Raw genomic sequence first — 20,667 nt, 5'->3', positions numbered from 1 at the left:
TTGGCATTTATTGTTTGCTTTCTTTCTCTATTACTCTATAATCCCTAGTGCATGGGGTGCGCAACTGTTCAAGTTAATTTTATTGTATCACAATGCATTACGCATCACATTTTCCACATTGTTACGTCCACCCTTTTCCACACAATAGTAGCTACAGGTGCTTCAAGAGTCAGTCAATCAGCAATATTTCTTGCTTTTAGCGAGAGAAGTTGAAAACTTTCTATTGCTAGAATTTTACAAAAAAAAATTGTTTCTTAAGAAAAAGATAAAAGGATTTACAGATTGGCAGTTTTCGTGACATCATTATTCGGCAGCACTTACTTGTGCGAGCAAGTTTTTCGTGGATGAACCTAGGGACAGCCGGACCATACATTACGGGACGCGCAACTCCGCTGTTCCGGCAACATCAAAAGGGTTAATTGCCAATTTGACATTTTTTACGCTTTGCTGCTGGCTTGCTTTCAACTAAAAACCTTAAACCACTTTAAAACCAACTTCAATCTTCTTATATAAGCCATAAAATGTACAAACACATTTCTAAGATTAGAATTTGGGTGTGAGGGTTTTAATTAGAAATTATCAGACAGTCATTTTTAAGATTACAAATTAGCAGTAAATACTCAAGTGGCCCGCGCAACCATTCGCATACTACATGTGGCCCTTTGGCCGAAAAGGTTGGACACCCCTGCGCTAACGCTTACGGCCACATATTTTTGGATAGTTTGCGCTTGAGGCTACGCCGTAAAGTTTTCGCGGTTTTTTAGCGCATAGCGTCAACGCATACTTTTAATGTATTTTTTTCGCTACAATACGCCAATACCTTCCAGTGCTGCAATTGAAAGAATGTTTTCAATGGGCAAAGACATATTGGAACCAAAACACTGCAAAATGTCAGATGAACACTTTCAGATGCTTGTGTTTCTTCGTGGAAATTCAAAATAAAACTTGTTAGATATATCCACTTCTACAAATAATTGTTAGTTTTCTCTCTCGTTGCCGACCCCCTTTGATTTTTTCTTGTTGCGCCGCTGCGCTACGCCCTGGACTCCGAAAATGATCTGCGCATTGCATTGTCCCACAAGGTTCCACGTTTCGAACAGATAATTGCAAAGAAGAAGCAGGAGAAAAGTCAAAGATCTTGATTAACGCCATTATGTTCTCAGCTTGTGCTATTTCTTTATTTATTCGCTTTTGCATTTTGTGTTATTGCGTTGTTGAAGGCTGCCCTTTTTCCCATTCGTTAGCCATATAAAGGCCGGTGAGCTGCTTTTCTGCGTTGTTTTCGTACGTATTTTGAATTTTTTTCTTAGAACTACTCCGCTTCAAAACAGGGGGTGCGAGATTGGCTTCATCAATCCAATGGGGTGTGGGGTGATAAACGAATCGGGAAGCCCTGGTCTACACGATAAATGTTTCCTTGCTTGCAAACTTAACTTTTAGTTTGTTTAAGAGAATTGAACTGTGTGCCACCTACTGAAATTTAAGCGCGAGCAAGCACAAGTAAGAAAAAATACTCTTCAATGCGAACAGCTTTGTTAAAACACTCGTTAACGTGAGTTTTCTTGCTTGATAATATTTTCACACCATAACATCAGTCTGGCTGATGGGGTGCTGGTCAACAGAATGGCCCGTTTCGGAGAGTCCGATTCGGAGACAGCCTTTTTCGGAAATGTTTTGAAAATCCAACGACGCACTATTAAATTAAAAGGTTTGCTTACACATTAGAGTGGTTCAAAAAAACACAATTCTCTCGGAATCTTCCTCCACAAGGCTTAAAATGTGCCATCTTCCCATAGAAGTGCCCTTGCAAAAAATTAGACTGATTGGAAGTCGTTTAGAGGTCAATCAGATTTTCACTTTTTTACCACATTCTGCCTATGTCAAACCCTATCGCACACAGGCCGATATTGTGTGCAAGACTTACAGAGAGGGAATGCCCCCTATTGTTTTGAAAACCACAGCAGAGAATGAGCTAGACTTCCATATGTTGCATAATTAAACTTCGTGTGTATGTAAACAGATTTATTAACTTAACACCCAACAAAGCAAAAATCTTATTTTCATACTAAACTATCGGCAATTCGGCATCTACCATTTTTATTGAAAAACACTCGAAACCAGCAGTAGTCTCATCAGTCATCACTTCAATTATTTTGATAGGTTAAATAAGTTTAAACATAATACAATTTTCCTTTTATCACAAAGAGACATCCATATCACGATAAATGAATTAAAATACAATGTTAGCATCAAGGACTGTGGTGTTAAATCAGATATGACATTCGGCCACTGTTTTCGTCACAGTCTCATTTCAGGCTTTGTTGAGATTAAGGGTTGCTTTGGTTGGCACCGGAAACCTTTTCCTGTAGATGCTTACTAACTGCAGTAGGTACTGGTACTGTTTCTGAGTCTCATGAAAATGATTGAAGTGATGACTGATGAGACTAATGCCGGTTTCGAGTGTTTTTCAATAATAATGGTAGATGCCGAATTGCCGATAGTTTAGTATGGAAATAAGATTTTTGCTTTGTTGGGTGTTAAGTTAATAAATCTGTTTACATACACACTAAGTTTAATTCTGCATCATATAGAAGTCTAGCTCATTCTCTGCTGTGGTTTTCAAGATGATAGCGGGCATTTCCCCCTCTGTAATTCTTGTACACAATATCGGCCTGTGTGCGATAGGGTTTGACATAGGCAGAATGTGGTAAAAAAGTGAAAATCTGATTGACCTTTAAACGACTTCCAATCAGTCTAATTTTTTGCAAGGGCACTTCTATGGGGAAATGGCACATTTTAAGCCTTGTGGAGAAAGATTCTGAGAAAATTGTATTTTTTTGAACCACTCTATTACACATGTATCCTGCGTCGCCGTCTGTATGCAAACTTAGAATATATTCGAATCCTCAACTATTAGAAAATTCAAATTCCAACGACGCCTTCTGTTTATTTAGAGAATTTTGTATTTTATTCCACAATATCGCTTCTTTTGCATTCCGACAAAGAAAAATAAATTGAAATGAAATTTAGCTTAAAATGTTTGCTCACATGAAATTGACATGTATCCTGCGTCGCCGTCTGTATGCAAACTTAGAATATACAGTAGATTTCGCCTATAACGGCACCTCTAGGGGATTTGCAAAAACTGACGTTATAGCCGAATTGACGTTATAGACGAACTACCGCAAACTATTCCATAAGTATTTTTTGATTAAAGAAAGAGGTGTATAATCCAATCAGGGTTACTGTGTACCACCAAACTGACAAAAGGCACGCAGAAAATACAGTAAACAAAGAAATTGTTTAAAAAAAATAACCTACAGCGAAAGGTACAGGAAATTTGCGCAATCCAGCTCATTACATACAGTAGTAGAAAAGTTCATTGTTTATTAGCAAAAAAGGCATTGATCTTGAGCTGTTTCGGTTTTGAAACGGATTTGACACAGCTGTAGAGCTGCTTTTTACACGTGATAGTTTTTCACGCGGGAAAAAAGTTAATTAGTTTATACAGTACTGCACGTACATTGTACAACTGTTGCTTTGAGTTGTTTAAAGGTCAGCTGTAGAGCTGCTTTTTACATGTGATAGTTTTTCACGCGGGAAAAAAGTTAATTCACTTAAAGTCCCTGCTGAGAACGACGTAGCGAAATAAAGGGAAGACATTTTGCAAGCAGCAGCGCTAACTGGATTAAAAGACTGACCGTTTGTGGTGAAGGTGATGGCTTAAAGTGACGTTATAAACGAACAAAAGACGTCTGAGGACCAATAAAGGGTGCTGTTACATGCGAATTGACGTTATAGGCGATGCTGTTGTAGCCGAACTACAATGTATGTAAAAGATAGGAATTCTGCCAGGACCGAGCGAAATGTGACGTAATAGGCGAATTGACGTTATAAATGAAGCCGTTATAGGCGAATTCTACTGCAGGCCTCGAAATTCATGGCGGACACTGCGGACATGTCCGCCGTCACAGCATGTGATGTCCGCGGGAAGTACCATCTAGATCGGTCATATTTGTCCGCCGAGAAATAACACAGGAACTAGCGATACAAATCGTCATAGCACGAACAATTTTTGCGAGAATGTAATTTCCTACGCATTCTAGCACGCATCTAGAAAATGTTAATATTGTATCGTATCCCTTAGTTTCCATTCAAGCAGGAAAAGTTTCGATTTTTACGTTGCTTCGATTGATGACATTGAATCAGCGTAACATAGGTGAATTCTTCGCCAAGAATCGATGGGAGTACGGGTACTTCTACACTATTCACGCGCAACTTAGTTTAATTCTTACGTCACAATGTCTGGCTATGATCTCCGAGTAATATTGATAAGGCAAGGTTGGTTACAAAATTTGTTAAGCTTTGATATTACTGTAAGAAAGAAAAGGCCCAGGGAAAATTCTCTTTCGTTAACATGACGCGCAAAAATAAACCTAAAGAATAAAGCCTAGTGAAACTTTGCACAGCAGAAAATAGTAGCGTTCGTGTAGATGTTTTCCGACTCGTGCCCAAAGCATTGTGACGCAAGAAGCCACAGGACCTCGTTTCGTGGAAGTTAATCAGTTATGCGGGTATCAAGCAGCTACAGGGCGCTTTGACTCTTCCAGCGCACGTCGTTGGTCTGATGAAAGCCTTTCAGAGTGACTTCACTGCAATTTTAACAAGCCTTCTAAACCGTAGCTATAGTTCTCAAATGGTGAAGAATTATCAAGATAAAGTGATTAAGCATGACGATCGACTCTAAAGCTGGTGTGTCCGCCGTGAGACTTAATTTGTCCGCCGAGATAGCTGCTCAAACCGGACACGTTTGTCCGCCGTCAACAAAAACGAATTTCGAGGCCTGTACTGTATTCGAATCCTCAACTATTAATAAATTGATTGATCGGTGAAATGAACATTGCATTTACAAGCGCATTACAAAGCATTTACAAAATTACAAAAACGATAGGCCAATGATGAGCAATTCAACGTATTCAGACATTGAATCAATGTAAATACGAACTGTTAGGCTAATTGGGTTCTTTGAACAAATCAAATGGCTTTTGTAAATGTTTTTCTCAGTTACAACCTATACCTAGTCAGCAAAAGTTCCCTTTTGTACACGATTTCAACGTCTGGTGATGTTGAAACGATGTAAAAATGACAATTTTTGCTGGCCGGGAGCTAGGCTGCCGTACCGAAGTTGAATTTGACCAATTAGGCGGTTGCAAACATATTTCCTTTCAATGAAACCCATAGGCTACCACGTTTGGTTTGCCTATTACATTACATTCAAAAGTTGTGTTGACATCAAAAATTCTTTGACTGTTTTGTGTTACAGCATCTTTTTGTGAAAAAGGTTGTTTTGATGTAAAACAAGTATTTTTTACAGCTTAGCAGGTAGGGAAATGATTTTCACACAAAATGTTAAATTCAACAGAAAAATATGTTGTTTTGTTAATGCGAGTGCATTTATTTGTTGTTAGTCATGGCTTCACTGAGTGAAGCTGCTTCTTCTGGCAATGCTTTTCACACAAAATGTTGTATTGAACAGAAAAATATGTCATGGCTTCCATGAGGGAAGCTGTTTAAACCGGCAATGCTTTTCACACAAAATGTTATATTGAACAGAAAAATACATTGTTTTTTTTAATGGGCGTGTTCGGCATTTATTTGCTGTTAGTCCAGGTTTGCGTCGGCGAAAGCTTTATTGATAAATTATTCAAGTTTCTGAACATGACTGAGTTCACTTATAGTTATATATTATCAGTCAAATAATAACTACACTAAACATCAGTAAAAAATATACCGTAGTATATAATTAAGCGGGTGATAGGCTTGAGTGAAGAGTAACTTAGTTTTCCTTCAAAACCCCGACTAGGTTTTGCCAAAACTGAGCTGATACAATCTGCAGACTTTACTAGGAATAGCACCTAAATGAACGGGCCACAGTGCTCCGCACCTAAATATCCAGACGCCACAGTGTGTGCGCCTATTTGACCAGCGCCTAACTATCCGCACCTAAAAGACGTGGACCTCCAATCCATCAATACATTACAAACATCAACAATCCAATCATTCATTACTCTATTGTAAATCAAGCTAATTCCTTTCAATAGACATATGCCGCTGTGATTTTACAATTCTCCGAAATGGGCTTTCTCCGAAAAAGGCTGTCTCCGAATAGGGAATTCTCCAAATCGGATTCTCTGAATAGTAGTGGACCCGCTGGTCAAGTAACTAAGAAATTTGTAGTTGGATGGTTTTAATATTATTGAATGCATGGATAATATTAGCCTGTTGTTTCTGACCATTAACTTTACTCAGGTGTCTGAATGCTTCTGCAAGAAGTAAATCGCCTGGACAAAAATACCATGACATCATACATTGAAATCGACCAAAAAATACAGAGTCAAATGTATGAATGGCGCCTTCCCAACTTTAATTTTGCTTTGCCATTTTCCAGACCTAAACTCTGAAGTTTAGGGTGACAAAATATCAAAGGAAAGGTGAAGCAGAAAAGGCATAAAACGTCTTTCGTCTGGTTGAATGAATTCACACACTGCACCCTATATTTCTTGGTCAAGTCCAATCTATGACGTCAACCTCACTCTGACTAGTTATTAAAGAACAGTTGCAATGCTTGGTCTCATGTGACAGCGGTTCAAGCGCGCAAAATCTTCTTTGAGATTGCAGTGTGGACTAAATGAGCTTAAAAACTAGCTTTAGCAAGAAAGGTTAAGCAAAACTACTTTCTCGTGTGGACATAACTTTATGCAGTTTAAAGCTTAAAAAGTTGAGCAAGAAAAAACAAACTTTTGGTGGTTCCAGGCATTCACCTCTTTGTGGAGTATTAAAATATTTGAATAACAAATATCATAACATACATACTTTTCCATTGTGTGTAAAATCACAACTTATACGCTAACCCAACAATACCATCAATGTTTTTCTATGAAATTAAAAACCATATTTTATTTACGACATACCGTCACTTCCTGCTCTCGAACTTGATCGTGATACTGAAGGACTCACTGATTTTGAATCTCCCGGTTTAGTTAGTCCTTCAGTAAGCCAATCAGAATATTTTGCTGTTTGGTCAACGATAAAGTTAAGATGAAGATCAAGTGCCTTCTGACGTTTTTCATCAAGCAAGCTCCTCTGTTTATATTCCACGACCTAATTAAGATCTTATTTTACGATAACATTTCAAAGGGATAAACATGAACACAGCCTATTGCTATTCACACAAAATTAAAATGACACAAGTTACAGCAGCCACTGGTCAGTCAACAAAAATTTTGCTAACTTTGGTTGAACAAGATGATATTACTGCATTACTTGACACCATTTAATCCAAAAAATGGCTGTACGAGTGTACGGGAAATTAGGGACACCTCGAAAGAGATTTAAAATTTTACTGAAAGATTGTAACCTACAACACTAGGCTATACAAGCTTCGTTAAAAACTAAAGTGATAGAAATCTCTCAGTCTTAGCTCCAACTTCTACACAAATCTAGTTTCAATTTGATGAATTTCGTCAAATATACAATACATACAAAATGTATATAATATATATAAATTAATATATAAAATATAAATCAAATATAGTCAGATAGTAATAACTATATTTGATTTAATTCGCTCTGCTTTGCCTTCTTGCTTGGCATTGAGCACTTTTTGTAGTATTAATAGTTTTCATTGTTTTTATATAAAATATATATGTAATTAATAACTGCAGACAGTGCACACCGTATCGACCTTCCGGTCTCGTCAGTGCAGTGTTTACACTGGAATGGCCATGAAGGTATATACCTCCATGTGACATTTTCCTATTCGTGGTACGTAAGCACCAAGAATAGTACTACTGCCAACCTTGCAAAAGTGCTCAAACTGCAAGCAGTGAGCTTTGCGCAATGCATAGCAAGGTGCCCCCAGTAAAGTGCTCAATCGGCATAAGATAAATTATATATGTATAAATTAATATGTATTAAAAGGTATATAGAAAAATAAATAAAACAGTGCCACAAAATACCTAAAAAAGCTTCCAAAACAAGATGAATATGTCAAGGTTGCTGCCCAGATTTCTTGCCGATCAGTTTGCTTTTTAAGATTTCCACTTTTCATGTGGTTTATTTTCTCTTAAAATTTTGATTCCCATGAAACTGCAGTACCTTCCAAAAATTTTTTCTAAATCTGCTCCTGCTGGCATTTTAACACTAGGGAAGATCTCAAATCCACTGTCCAAATGATTCAAAATCTATTTTTGACACTACTAACTTGAAGTAGTGTTTACTCTGTGTCTTTTTTGCCTTTTTGTGATTGATTGTAGTACCTTGCACAAACAAGTTTAATCCATTGATTTGTTTATAATGTAACGAGCCATATAACGCTAGTTTCATTTTTGGATTTTTTTTAGCGCAAATGAACATTTCTGTTTGTGAGGTACTGGTACTGGTATACAAAGTTTTTGAAAAATTATAAAAATGATTTCGCTACAAAAAAGGCTAAAGAGCACTGCTTTAACGCTCTTGGGAATAACCCTGAGAAAGTCCTAAGCATTGGCTAGACTACGTTGGAGAAGATCTGTGGTTGGCAGACTTTGTCTCGATCAAATCTCAAGACCGATGGCATGCAGAATAGATCAATAGAATATCAAAGTCTCTATTTAGACACAAAACAACAAGAAAAAAAAAACACAATTTTCAAGAACACCCGTATGAGGAAAGCATCATAAGCTGTTATTTCATTGTCAGTTATGTGAATGAAAAAAGATTGAAGAAATAATGATTTTGTTATTTACACATGTAAACACATCACTTTTGAGTTATTAAAGGGATGAAAGAGGCTGCTGGTTGTTGATTTCAAAATGGTGCCAGTAAAAGAAAGCTAAAGTACCACTGATTTAAGGTAAAAAACTTAAATAGAATTACAACTGAAGCAGTAACAACACAGCAGTTTATTAACTGCAGTGATTCCAATGACTCACCTTTTCTATGTCTGACCAAAAGACCTTGACTTTTCTACAAATATTGGAAGCAATTCTCCTCAACTTTTGTCGTTCTTCACGCTCTGCTCGTTTTTCCCGTTCTTTTTCATCTTTGTGGTGACTTAAAACCATGCGAACTAACTGAAAAATAAAGTACACGATCACAGAATATTCACATTACTTTGATGTGGGGCGTAAAAGAAAGATTTCATTGGTTCAAATTGATATAGTAAATGGAATTGAATCTACAACTCCTATGTCAATAAATGAGGCACACCCTAACCCGAGACTTTTCAGAAAGTCTGCGCAAAAAGATCAACTGCTAGATAACTGCAAACGACGCAACCTTAAAACCAGATTCAATGGAACATAACCGTCGGTGTTCTGGATTAAAGTCATTCAGGAACACCCTGAGATAAGAATACCAGGGCTTCTGCAAGCATAGCAACAAAAACAAAACAACACAGTAAACTGGACACAAGCAACTCCCATTACTACCAGGTGCAACTGTCGATTCAAACAAAAACATTGATTTAGTAAGGCGACAATAGCAGTAAGGCGACAATAGTAGTAAGGCGACAATAGCAATAGTAAGTAAGGCGACAATACTAGTGATAAAAAAAATTGAATTTTTGTTTTTAACTCTAAATGATAGGAAATTTAATGAAGATTTTGAATATGTAAAAATTTTACTGAATCTCAAACGCATTTGTGCAAAAACACTAGTTTTTCTTACCCTCAGTACCACTTGCAGAACTCTAAAAAATGTATAATTTGGCATTTTTGAACTGGAATTGACTTGTGATAAATATCCTAAGTTCCTTCTAGCATTCAATTTTTAAAATACAATTCGGATTAGAGATTTATCAGTTTTGCAAACTTTGTCAGAGATGTTAACTTGAGCTGAATGTTGGCATTCTTAGCACTCTTAGCAGTAGGAAGATGCAATGGAAGACTTCGAGGTGGCAGATTTCAGGAGAAAATTTTTTGTTATGATGTTGCTAACTTTATGCAATGGCGTTTTTTCAAAATATTGTTTTTTTTAGCAAAAATGTATCTACTTCTTCATTTCTTGTCCAATCTGCTTCAAATTTTCAGGAGATGTTCACAGCAGCATGAGCATTCAAATAATGGAAAAGTTTTTTGAAATTCAAACTAATACAACTTTAATGAAAAAAAAAGAAAATAAAAATACCTTGTTTTGAAGTGGTATACTTTGTGACACAATATTTTTGTTCATTGATCAGTTAGGAAAAAATCCTCCCATTATCTTTTTTGTTAATAGGGCAATTGTAAAATAGTTTCAACTTGATAGGGTGCACCTCATTTATGTTTTTAGGTTTCAAATATTTTTGCTTTAATTTTTTTGTTTAGCTTCAAAGCTAACTGACTAGCTTGTTTGTTATTATTTTATTAAATTTTTGTTTCTATCTTATAGAGCAGGAGTTCCCAAACTGGGGTACATTTCGACTTTTCAAGGGGTACATTAGATTAAGTATAAAGATATTCTTTCCACAACTTCTAATCTGTCTTAAAATATTTTTTATCTTATGAAGTTGGAAAAGGAAATTGACGGCTATTTTCCAAGTCTTGGTGAAGTCGAAGTTGCATATCTTAGGAATCCTTTCATCGCGAACGCTCAGACCATAGCTCAGACACTGCAGGCTGAGACAGGGATGCAAGAGGAACTGATTGAACTGCAACATGATGGCTTTGCACGCGATGTGTATTCTGAGAGAAATTTAAGTGATTTTTGGTTTACGATGTGCAAGTCGTACAAAAGATTGCGGAACCTGCTATTCATGCATTGTTGTTCAATGTTGTTTCCAGGGCTGGATTTCAGCCGGAACGGTCCGGAGCGCCGCTCCGGAAGCTCGATCAAAAAGATGACTTGTCCGGAACGGCGTTCCGGAAGCTCAAATATTTTATACTCTTATTATGCTTTACCCTGTTCAGTAAAAGTATATCTATAATTCTTGATGAGTCGACCACGTAAAATCGCGTATCCACTCTGATAGGCTAATATATTTTCGTACCAGTCTTGACGGAAGCGAACCTGTGAATGTATTTGTGAATCTTGTTGAGCTCGCTAGTCTTACGGCGAATATCATCTTCGATTCCCCGAAGAGCTGCCTAAAATCATATGGCATGTCAACAACATTTTTATCTTCTTGTTTGATTGGTGTTGTATGTGATGGCGTGGCTGTGATGTTAGGTCGCAAAAATGGTGTGGCAAAATTGCTTCGTGGTAAATTTCCAGACATTGTAGTGTGGTATCGTAGCCTACAAACCATTTAGATTGAAACTATCGGTTCGTGGTGTTGTAAGATCGATCTTACTGATCAGTCAGTAATGTGAATCGATTTCGATCTTTTATGGACAAGTTCTATAGCCTTTACCACGCTTCTCCTAACTAAAGCAGGGAATTGGGTGAATGTGCAGTGGCTGTTGAAGTGGAGTTGTTGAAAATCGGAAGGATACTGGACACACGTTGGGTAGCCTCGAGTTTCCGCACAGTTAATGCCGTCTGAAATGATTTTCCAGCACTTGTCGGACATTTCAAAAAGGGAGCTAGTAGCGACACAAGAGATTCCCTGGAACGTGCAAAATATCAAGGACTCTTGTCGAAGATAACATCCACGGATTTCTTGTTGGACTTGGCTTTGATATACAAATCCTCGAAAGAATTATCCGAAGTAGCCTAAGCCTCGAACTGCAAAACAGAGCATGTACTATTTGGGATGTAGATAACAAAATTAATAATCTTGCAAAATTATTTGAAACACGTAGGAACGAACCCGGACGACATTATCGCATTGCCAACGATGCTGAAGCAAACTTAGAGTTAAAAGATGTGGAATTGCATGTAAACAATTACAGAAAATGCCCGCTAATCATTCTCGCATCTTCTATCATCACTTAAGAAATTCCATCCAAGATTGCTTGGTGAATTCAACAGACTTACCATTTATTAACGCCTGCAAAATAGTTGATTCAACTACTTGGCCGGAGGACACAGTAATGACATACAAAGAAAATGAAATCATTGAAGTGGCAAAGAGATTGCGCTTAGATGAACGCAAAGCTGTGAGAGGACTTCGTGAATATATAACCAAGAAAAGAAGATCCCAGAGTCTTCAAAATTTGATAAATCACTTCATATCACTTGATAAATCACTTAAATCACTAAAATCCCTTCCAATTTCATCGAGCGAGTGTGAACGCGTATTTTCATAAATGAACCTCATGTTGACATCTGACTGTGCTTCTCGACACACTATGTAACTGTTTCAAGTTTACTCTTTATACGAATGGTCGGTCCTCCACTGAAAAAGTTTTAACCAGCCAAGTATATTGATCCTGGTTGCGCCAGAGACGTAACCCGGCAATAGAGACCCGAAGTCACCAGAGGTTTTACGGTTTTGAATACGATAAATGTCTTAAAAAATTGTATGCTGTAACTTGTAAGTTATTTTTTTGTGTTATTGTTTCACTAAAATACGAATATTTGCATAGCGCATTTGGAAAGTAAAAAACTAACGTTCCGGAAGCTAATCTTCTGGAAATCCAACACTGGTTGTTTCCATCAACATGGTTGTGTGAGTCAACATTTTCAGTGTTGCTTGGAATCAAATCAAAAAAACAGATCACAGCTCAAAACACCTGAACATGATCTTTGTTGTGCTGTTGCTAATGTTTCACCTCGTATTAATGAGCTTGTTGCTAAAAAGCAGGCTCATCCATCACATTAGCTAGGATTGCTGGGCTTATTCAGCCGATATATTGTTTGTTTGATTGATTGTAGTGTTTGTTTAACCTTGGATTGCATTGTTATGAATAACTTTGTGTGCTTTGATTGGTACAAAATATCATGAATGCAGTCTTCTAATGCAGCTCTACTGTTAATTTGTTGCAATATCTAAACTTTCTAAAGCCAAAAATATGAGACAATTTTGGGGGTACACGAGCGAATCTATAAATTGACCAAAGGGTACCGATGAACAGAAAGTTTGGGAACCCCTGTTATAGAGCATTTCAAGACCTTTTCAAAAATATGTAACTTGTTGGGGATGTAACAACATCATGTTTGATTTGGATTTATTTATCCGCACCATCAAAAAGTATTGCTAGCACTAGTATTGTCACCTTAAGCAAGAACACTTTCTCCTGTAGACGCACCGTTAAGCAGCTCAATACAAAATTTTAAACTAAAACTTTGCAAATCAACTTTTCAATCATTTGAATTTACCAAATATAGAAATAGATGCGTAGCGCAATCAATACTAATCAAAGAAGCAGAAAGTAAGATACCGCACTAAATTGATAAATTCAAGTTATTGTGAAGGAATGGTCAGCACGGAGTGGTTAGCAATGGAAATCAATGGTACAAATGTAATTAATCTGTACAAACCACCTCTCAATAAACTTCAGCAAACCTCTATTCTCATGTTTCTGGAGCTAAACCCAGCCTAACAGCTTCCGCTCCGGAAGATGGTGCACTTGCTACAACTAACCCTGACCACTTACAACTAACCCTGACCACTAACTAACCACTTTCTTGGCACCAAAATGTGTGTTGACCAGTGTTATCTATGATGAAACAGTTGGCTTGGAAGCTAGAAGTTCAACAATCCCAGCAAAGCACAACAGCGCCCGATCTAAATTAGAAGTGGAAGTATGATTTGGCTTTTGGCCAAGCCAGTACAAACGGAAACAGGTTGTGTCTAGTCTTTCGAGGTCAAGTTTTGTTGAGATAGCTAAGTCGGTGAAACTGTGTGTTTATAAAAGTGCATTCATTATTTTGCAATATAATTTTAAAATACTTGTGCATAAATGCAACTTTTTACTGCTCATCATCATTAAGTTCCTTCCTCTCGTCGAGGGTTGGAGGCAATGAGACGCCAAGTTTCTCTGTTGTGAGATTCTTTTACTGCAGTTTTGTAATTAAGTCCTGACCAGTCTTCAATATCATTAGTCCAAATTCTTGGTGGTCTATCCCTATTTCGTTTGCCGTTCATTTTTCCTTCTAGTAGTTGCCTTTGAATAGAATTATTGCGAATCATGTGGCCAAAATATTTCAATTTTCTTGATTTAATTGTTTGTAGAATTTCCATGTTGGTCTGTATTCTGGATAGTACATCTTTGTTTGTGATTTTATCCTTCCATTAAATTTTAAGCATTCTTCTATAAATCCACGTTTCAAATGCCTCAAGTCGTTTAACCATTTGTGATGATAGTGTCCATGTTTCTGCATTGTAAAGTAACGTACTAACGTAGTCCATATATAGCATTTCATAATTCGTTTTCGAGTGTTGGAGTTAATTTTGCGTGTTGTTAATGTCTTTTACAATGTTAAAATTAAGTGCAAATTTCTCACGATTTTACTGCAATAAAAAGTTGCCCTAGCCATCATGGATCACTCCAGCAAACGCCATCGAACCTATCCCTACAAATCCAACAATTAAAAGGTGGAAACTGGGAAAGGTTTACACAACAGGTTGATAAAGAGATAAACAAACTTCTTCATCCTGCCTCTGCCAGTATCAACGTATCCTACTGAGCCCTTTGCAATACTTCTCTTTGGTAGCTGAGAAGACAGTCCCCCATGTGGTTTGTCACAAATTCATTCCCACTTGGGAATTGCAGGAACCAACAAAGAACCTGACCATCCAACCGTCTTTAGACTCATCACCGGTCACTGCCGATTAAACCAACACCTCTTCAAGATCGGATGCCACACTTCTGGACTATGCGACACATGTATGACCCCTGAGACGGTGAATCATTTTCTATTTCATTGCAGTAAATATGCAACTCAAAGGAAGTGTCTTGAACAAAATCTGAGCACGTATGGAATAAACATATCGGTGAAAAATTTTGCTGAAAATTGTCCAACTATTACACATCTGCTGGCTTTTATAAACTCCTGCAATAAGCTCATTTAAATTATTATTTTAATCACTGTAATCATCCATGTTATACTGCAGTGCACCCATGTCGTGCCTGCTCCCAGCCAGAGATCGATCGCTTTTTACATTGATTCAGCGTCTACAGACATTGATTCGGTGTGGAAGGCGATTGATTTGCTGGCTGGGCTTTCATTATTTTGTTTCAGTTTGTAACACCAAGCGTGCAATTCGAAAGAAGTGCCTGACTTTCGTGGGCCTAACCTCTTACAAGAATTTTGTTTCCACTAATGATGTGTTTAAACTACTGTATCGGATTATGTTGTGTTGTGTCGTATTGCACCCTTCACTACGCCCTGTTGTGTTCTAACTGTGCTAAATAGGTATTATAATAATGACTGTCGCTAAAAGACCTTAGATGTTGTAAAGCGACATAAAACAAACCACAACAATCAATCAATCAGTTCAATCAATCGACTTTACCCACTCCAGCAGGAAGGCATGGAAGACGTTCAACCCCCTCATTGGCCGCAGTTCAAAACCATTCAGTGGCTCATTATGACACGCCTTAAATTAGTCATTGATCCGCAACTTCCCGCACAACCGATCAAAGAACTAAATTGACTAATGAGATAGAGCAGGGGTCACCAACTAGCGGCCCGCCACGCTGTTATGTGCGACCCGCGGAAGGTATCAGCGCACAAGTATAACCAAAAATACTTTTCTTGAGGAGTTAAACAGCATGAAGGCAAAAAATAATTTCTGGGAAGCATATTTTCGTTTTGCATACGATTCCACCGACTGACCAATCAGATTGTAGTTCTAGGTAAGGGTCACTTAAAGTCATTCCAATGCGATGTCCATTGTCCAGCCACGCTGTCCCAGTGGTTGATTAAAACGTCTGTTTTTGAATCTCGAAAATGTCTGTGAGCATAGGGTTGCTTATGTTAAGTTTGTAAATGTCCTGTAAATACTAGTGTGTGTTTCACCGTTATTGGGTTTCACGAGCAGTGTTCCTTTATGCAAGTTTTTGTTGGCAAAATAAGTCTGTCTGCCAATTCAATTTATAATAAATTGGAAAAATTTTATATATAAATTTAATAACTTTTTCTGGTAGCCTATTATGAAAATAATTAGCTTAGTACTGCAAAATGTTGTTAATCAACAATTCTTGCCATGCTGATAAGCACCGCAAGAGATGGAAAAACACCGTCAACACTATCGACTTTACACACTCTAGCCGGATAGCATGGAGCACTGTCAATAACCTTACAGGTCGTTCAGCACGCCCCTCCCGTTACTGCCAATAACATCGCATCAGAACTGGTGAAAAATGGGACCTACAAAATAGGCGATCGCAAGTTCTCCAAACTTGTAAAGAGGGAAACGTCTGATCTCTGGAAAATCCCAACACCAGACGAGGAAAGCATCTCTGATGAGTTTACGTCGGATGAGTTCACCGCTGCCCTACAATCTACTAAGACCCGTAAGGCCCCTGGTCCCGATAACATCTGCCCCGAACTTGTACTCCATGCTGGCACCGCCATGAAGTCTTGGCTGCGAAAATTCTTGTCTTCCTGCTTATGCCAACTCAAGATCCCCAAAATTTGGAGACGAGCCAAAGTAGTCGCGATCCCTAAGCCTCATAAGCCACAAGAGGATCCGAAGAGCTATCGACCTATATCTCTTCTCTGCATCCCTTTTAAAATCTTCGAACGTCTTATCTACACTCGAGTCGAACCAATTATAGACCCACTCTTGCCCCGGGAACAAGCTGGTTTTCGACATGGAAGATCTACTGTGGACCAAGTCACTCTCTTGACTCAAGACATCGAAGACTGCTTTGAGGCAAAGAAGAAGGCTGGTGCTGTGTTTCTCGACCTCACAGCTGCATACGACACTGTATGGCACCAAGGCCTCACCTGCAAACTGCTCCGCCTGCTCCCGGACAGGCACATGGTCCGCATGATCATGGAGCTCGTTTACAACAGAAGCTTTACTCTCACCACCGGAAGTGGTAAACCAAGCAGGTTACGACGCCTTAAAAATGGCGTCCCTCAGGGATCTGTCCTGGCCCCCCTTCTGTTTAACATCTACACCCACGACTTGCCAATCACGGTATCCGCAAAGTATGCCTATGCCGATGATTTGGCCATTCTACACTTGTCGAATCATTGGGAAACATTAGAAGGGACTCTAAACCAGGACATGTCGACACTTTCGGCATACCTCCAGAGATGGAGACTGAAGCTCAGCGAAACCAAAACAGTGACGACAGCCTTCCACTTAAACAACCGGGAAGCAAAGCGTGAGCTCAAGATCAGCACCAATGGAAAAACCCTGCCCTTCTGCCGAAACCCTAAATATCTAGGGGTAGTCCTGGACAGGTCGCTCACTTACCGTCAACATTTGGAGTCACTACGCAAAAAGATCTCAACACGCACAGCTTTGCTAAGGCGTCTGGCCGGCTCTGGCTGGGGAGCCGGAGTTGATACCCTGCGCATTGCCACCATCGCGCTAGTTCACGCTCCAGCAGAATACTGTGCACCTGTCTGGAGCCGCAGTGCCCACTGCCATCAAATCGACACTGCCATAAACGACGCCCTGCGTATCGTGACAGGATGCCTGCGACCTACACCATCGGAAAATCTCCCTGTCCTTGCAGGCATCCAACCAGCTGAGCTTCGTCGTGAAGAAGCCATCCTGTCTCTCTCTCGTCGAGCTACGAACCCCAACCACTTACTCTACTCAAGTCTCTACGAGTCTGTGAACGAGAAACCTCGGCGACTGAAATCGAGACACCCATTTGTACGTGCCGCACAACTCCTGATGAAAAGTGCTGAAGATCAATCCATCAGTGCGGCAACCTGGGCGGACCACCAATGGAGCTCGGAGTGGAAGAAGAACTCCTCAAGACTCCAAAGTTTCATCTCCGACACCAGCCACCATCCAACCGGAATGCATTTGCCCAGGAAGGCCTGGGTGCGGCTCAACCGCCTTCGTACTGGCGTCGGACTATTTCGCTTCAACATGCACAAATGGGGGATGGCTCCATCCGCGATCTGTGAGTGTGGCATGGAGGAACAAACCGCAGACCACACCATCTGTAACTGCGCCATCTACCATGCGCCAAATGGTGTGCGTGGACTGCGTGAACTGGATGACGAATCAATTCAATGGCTGCTCGACACCTGCCCAAACATTTAAACCGCGTCGCCGCCACTGCCCAAGGGTGGTAAAAGGCAGAGCCCCTCGACCCTTGAAGTGGCGAAGAACAAGGTTCAAACGAAGAAGAAGAAGAAGTGACATTTGTCTAATAATCAAGAAAAGAAGGTTTTATAGACTCTTACAAAAAAGGATGAAAAACCAACTCATTGCTTTTTCAGAGGGAACACTGTTCATGAGTTACGATAGAAACGTTTTTTTGGTGATTTTCACAAGTTTCATGGTGCCTGGTTTCTTTCTCCCTGTTATTGAAGCCTATTTTTCGGTGATATGTTTGCAGGTCACTATTGTAGCCTGTATTGCGATGTGTCAAACATTTCCATGTTTACTGAAACTGTTAATGGCAAGATATCTGTTGTGAAGCAAAGTGACAACACTACTCTTGCTTGGCGATGAATATTCTGATGAAACCGCTCGCCTCGCTATAAGTGCGCAAAACAAGTGGCCTCGTTTATTAGGCCATGTTACAGAAGTCAAAAGTGTTGTTAAAGGAGCTTGGCCTGGCAGTACTAGCGTTGTTCGATTAATTTTGTTGCTGCGGTATTCTAAGATAAATATTAACAACATGTAACGCTGGATACTAAGTACGAAATGCTTTACTTTCTAGCATAAGAGTCAACCTACCTAAAATTTCATTAGTGCAGCCCACCACAGCTCTCCTAAGTGCCAAAGTGGCCCCCATGCAAAAAAGGTTGGTGACCCCTGACATAAAGGATAGTTTCGAGAGGAGAGATAAAGCTGCTGTCATATTAGTAGACTTAACGGCTGCTTATGACACAGTGTGGCATCAAGGCCTAATGCTTAAACTCCTACAAAAGATTCCTGACAAACAACTTGTTCGCTTTCTCGCTAACATCATAGCAAACTGCACATTTGTGCTGAAAACCAGCACCAACAAAGCAGCCGCCCCCACCATCTAAGGAATGGAGTTCCACAAGAATCTTGCTTAGCACCAATGTTATTCAATATTTATATTACAGACACTCCCCAGACAAACTCCACAGTCCACACGAGTACAGCTATGCAAATGATTTAGCCCTACCGTACTGTATACAAACAAAAATTGGACTAAAGTAGAAAAGTCCTCAAAAAGGATATGAAGCTGATCTAACAATACCTAAAGGACTGGAGACTAAAACTCAACACAGCTAAAACTACCATCACACCTTTCCACCTTAACAACAAGGAAGCTGGCCGTCAGTTACGAATGCCTTTAGATGAGTGGTTCTCAACCGGGGGTCCATGAAAATGTGCGAGTTTGCAGCTTGATTGATAAACTACAAAATTAAAAATTAGTTGGTAGTGCTTTATTTGTGTATTACCGTGATTTTCAAACTGTACCTCCCAACAAACTGGTGTATCGTCGTTTGAAATTTCAAAGGACATTGCACAAAGGTTTGGTTTCCTAACTAAAAAAATAACATTTTAATTAATTACTTTTTTAATTAGCCTATGTTCAACATAATTATTTTGAGACAGCAGTCTACTGATCAATGCTTAACTTGGAAATGCAAACGTTAATCAACAGCCTATTACCACTCACAGTTTTGCAAGACAAGGATTATAATAACGAATTCATATTAATTAGAAATCAAACTAAGGAGAAATTCTTTGTAACGTTTGCAAAAATTCTATTGATTTTTGATAAAATTTATCGAAAAATATTAAATCAGCATATAGATTACCGATTTTTGATGCTGTGTGCCAACATGAAGCTCATCATAACACAATTTCGTCAATGTCATCAATCATCATAAGTGCATCGCGAGTTCTGCAAATTCTTCTAATTGTGTGCTTTCGAAACGTATAAAACATTTGATTCAATTATAGGAGAAACGATATATTATACCAAAATTTCAGATAAATTTTTTTAAGGGTCCGCGACCGCTTCGAAGGTACCAACAGGGGTTCACCAAAACAAAAAGGTTGAGAACCACTGCTCTCAGGGTTGAGAAAAACCCGGGTTTTTTTAAAAAAGCCCAACCTGCCCGGGTTTTTTTAAAAAAACCCGGGTTTTTTTGGGTTTTATTGGGTTTTTTAAAAAAGAGTAGATTCATGCTTATTTCACCTCAAAACTACTTTTTACGAATGAAGTGCCTTTCACTCACAGTACATGCTTGCATAACTCAATAAAATAATCCACTAGGGCTGTTGTTGCTTGAATGTTGCATCATCCATTAATTTCAAGATCAAGTTGGATGTTGCATCATCCACTGATTTCTATATCATACCAAGTTGATGCTACCGTGGTAGAAATCACATTATTGCATCATTTGCTTTAGATTTGAAGGCAAGGAGCATTTATGCCATCATGTTTAAATATTTTTTATCATTTATATATATATGCATTATATATAGTAATGGATGAGCAATTGCGTGGCCATTTAGGCAAATGCTCTGAAACAGCCATGCGTTAGAATCCAGAATCTGTAATTGGTAAATAGCCTCCTAAATTGCATTACACATCATATCAGCGCTTCCACTTTTGTGGTAATTACCACAATTGTGGAATTTTCATCATGCTTGTGGTAAAAATGTGGTAATGAAAAATTTGTGGTAAAAAT

General features: G+C 38.8%; 1 protein-coding gene across 3 annotated transcripts in view; it reads right to left on the bottom strand.

The window, feature by feature from the left end:
* Window positions 1-20,667, bottom strand: part of LOC145770140 (chromatin remodeling protein domino-like) — a 169,121-nt gene that overhangs the window by 105,330 nt on the left and 43,124 nt on the right. For all 3 annotated transcript variants that reach the window (XM_082581728.1, XM_082581733.1, XM_082581740.1), the window contains 2 exons: window positions 8,973-9,113; window positions 6,972-7,161 (listed from right to left, as the gene is read on the bottom strand). In XM_082581728.1, coding sequence (XP_082437854.1) covers window positions 6,972-7,161; window positions 8,973-9,113 — 331 coding nt within the window. The remainder of the gene's footprint in view (window positions 1-6,971; window positions 7,162-8,972; window positions 9,114-20,667) is intronic.

Source organism: Aplidium turbinatum, chromosome 1 (genome assembly GCF_918807975.1).
Source record: "Aplidium turbinatum chromosome 1, kaAplTurb1.1, whole genome shotgun sequence".
Lineage (NCBI taxonomy): Eukaryota > Metazoa > Chordata > Ascidiacea > Aplousobranchia > Polyclinidae > Aplidium > Aplidium turbinatum.
This window is presented reverse-complemented; position numbering and strand designations above follow the sequence as displayed.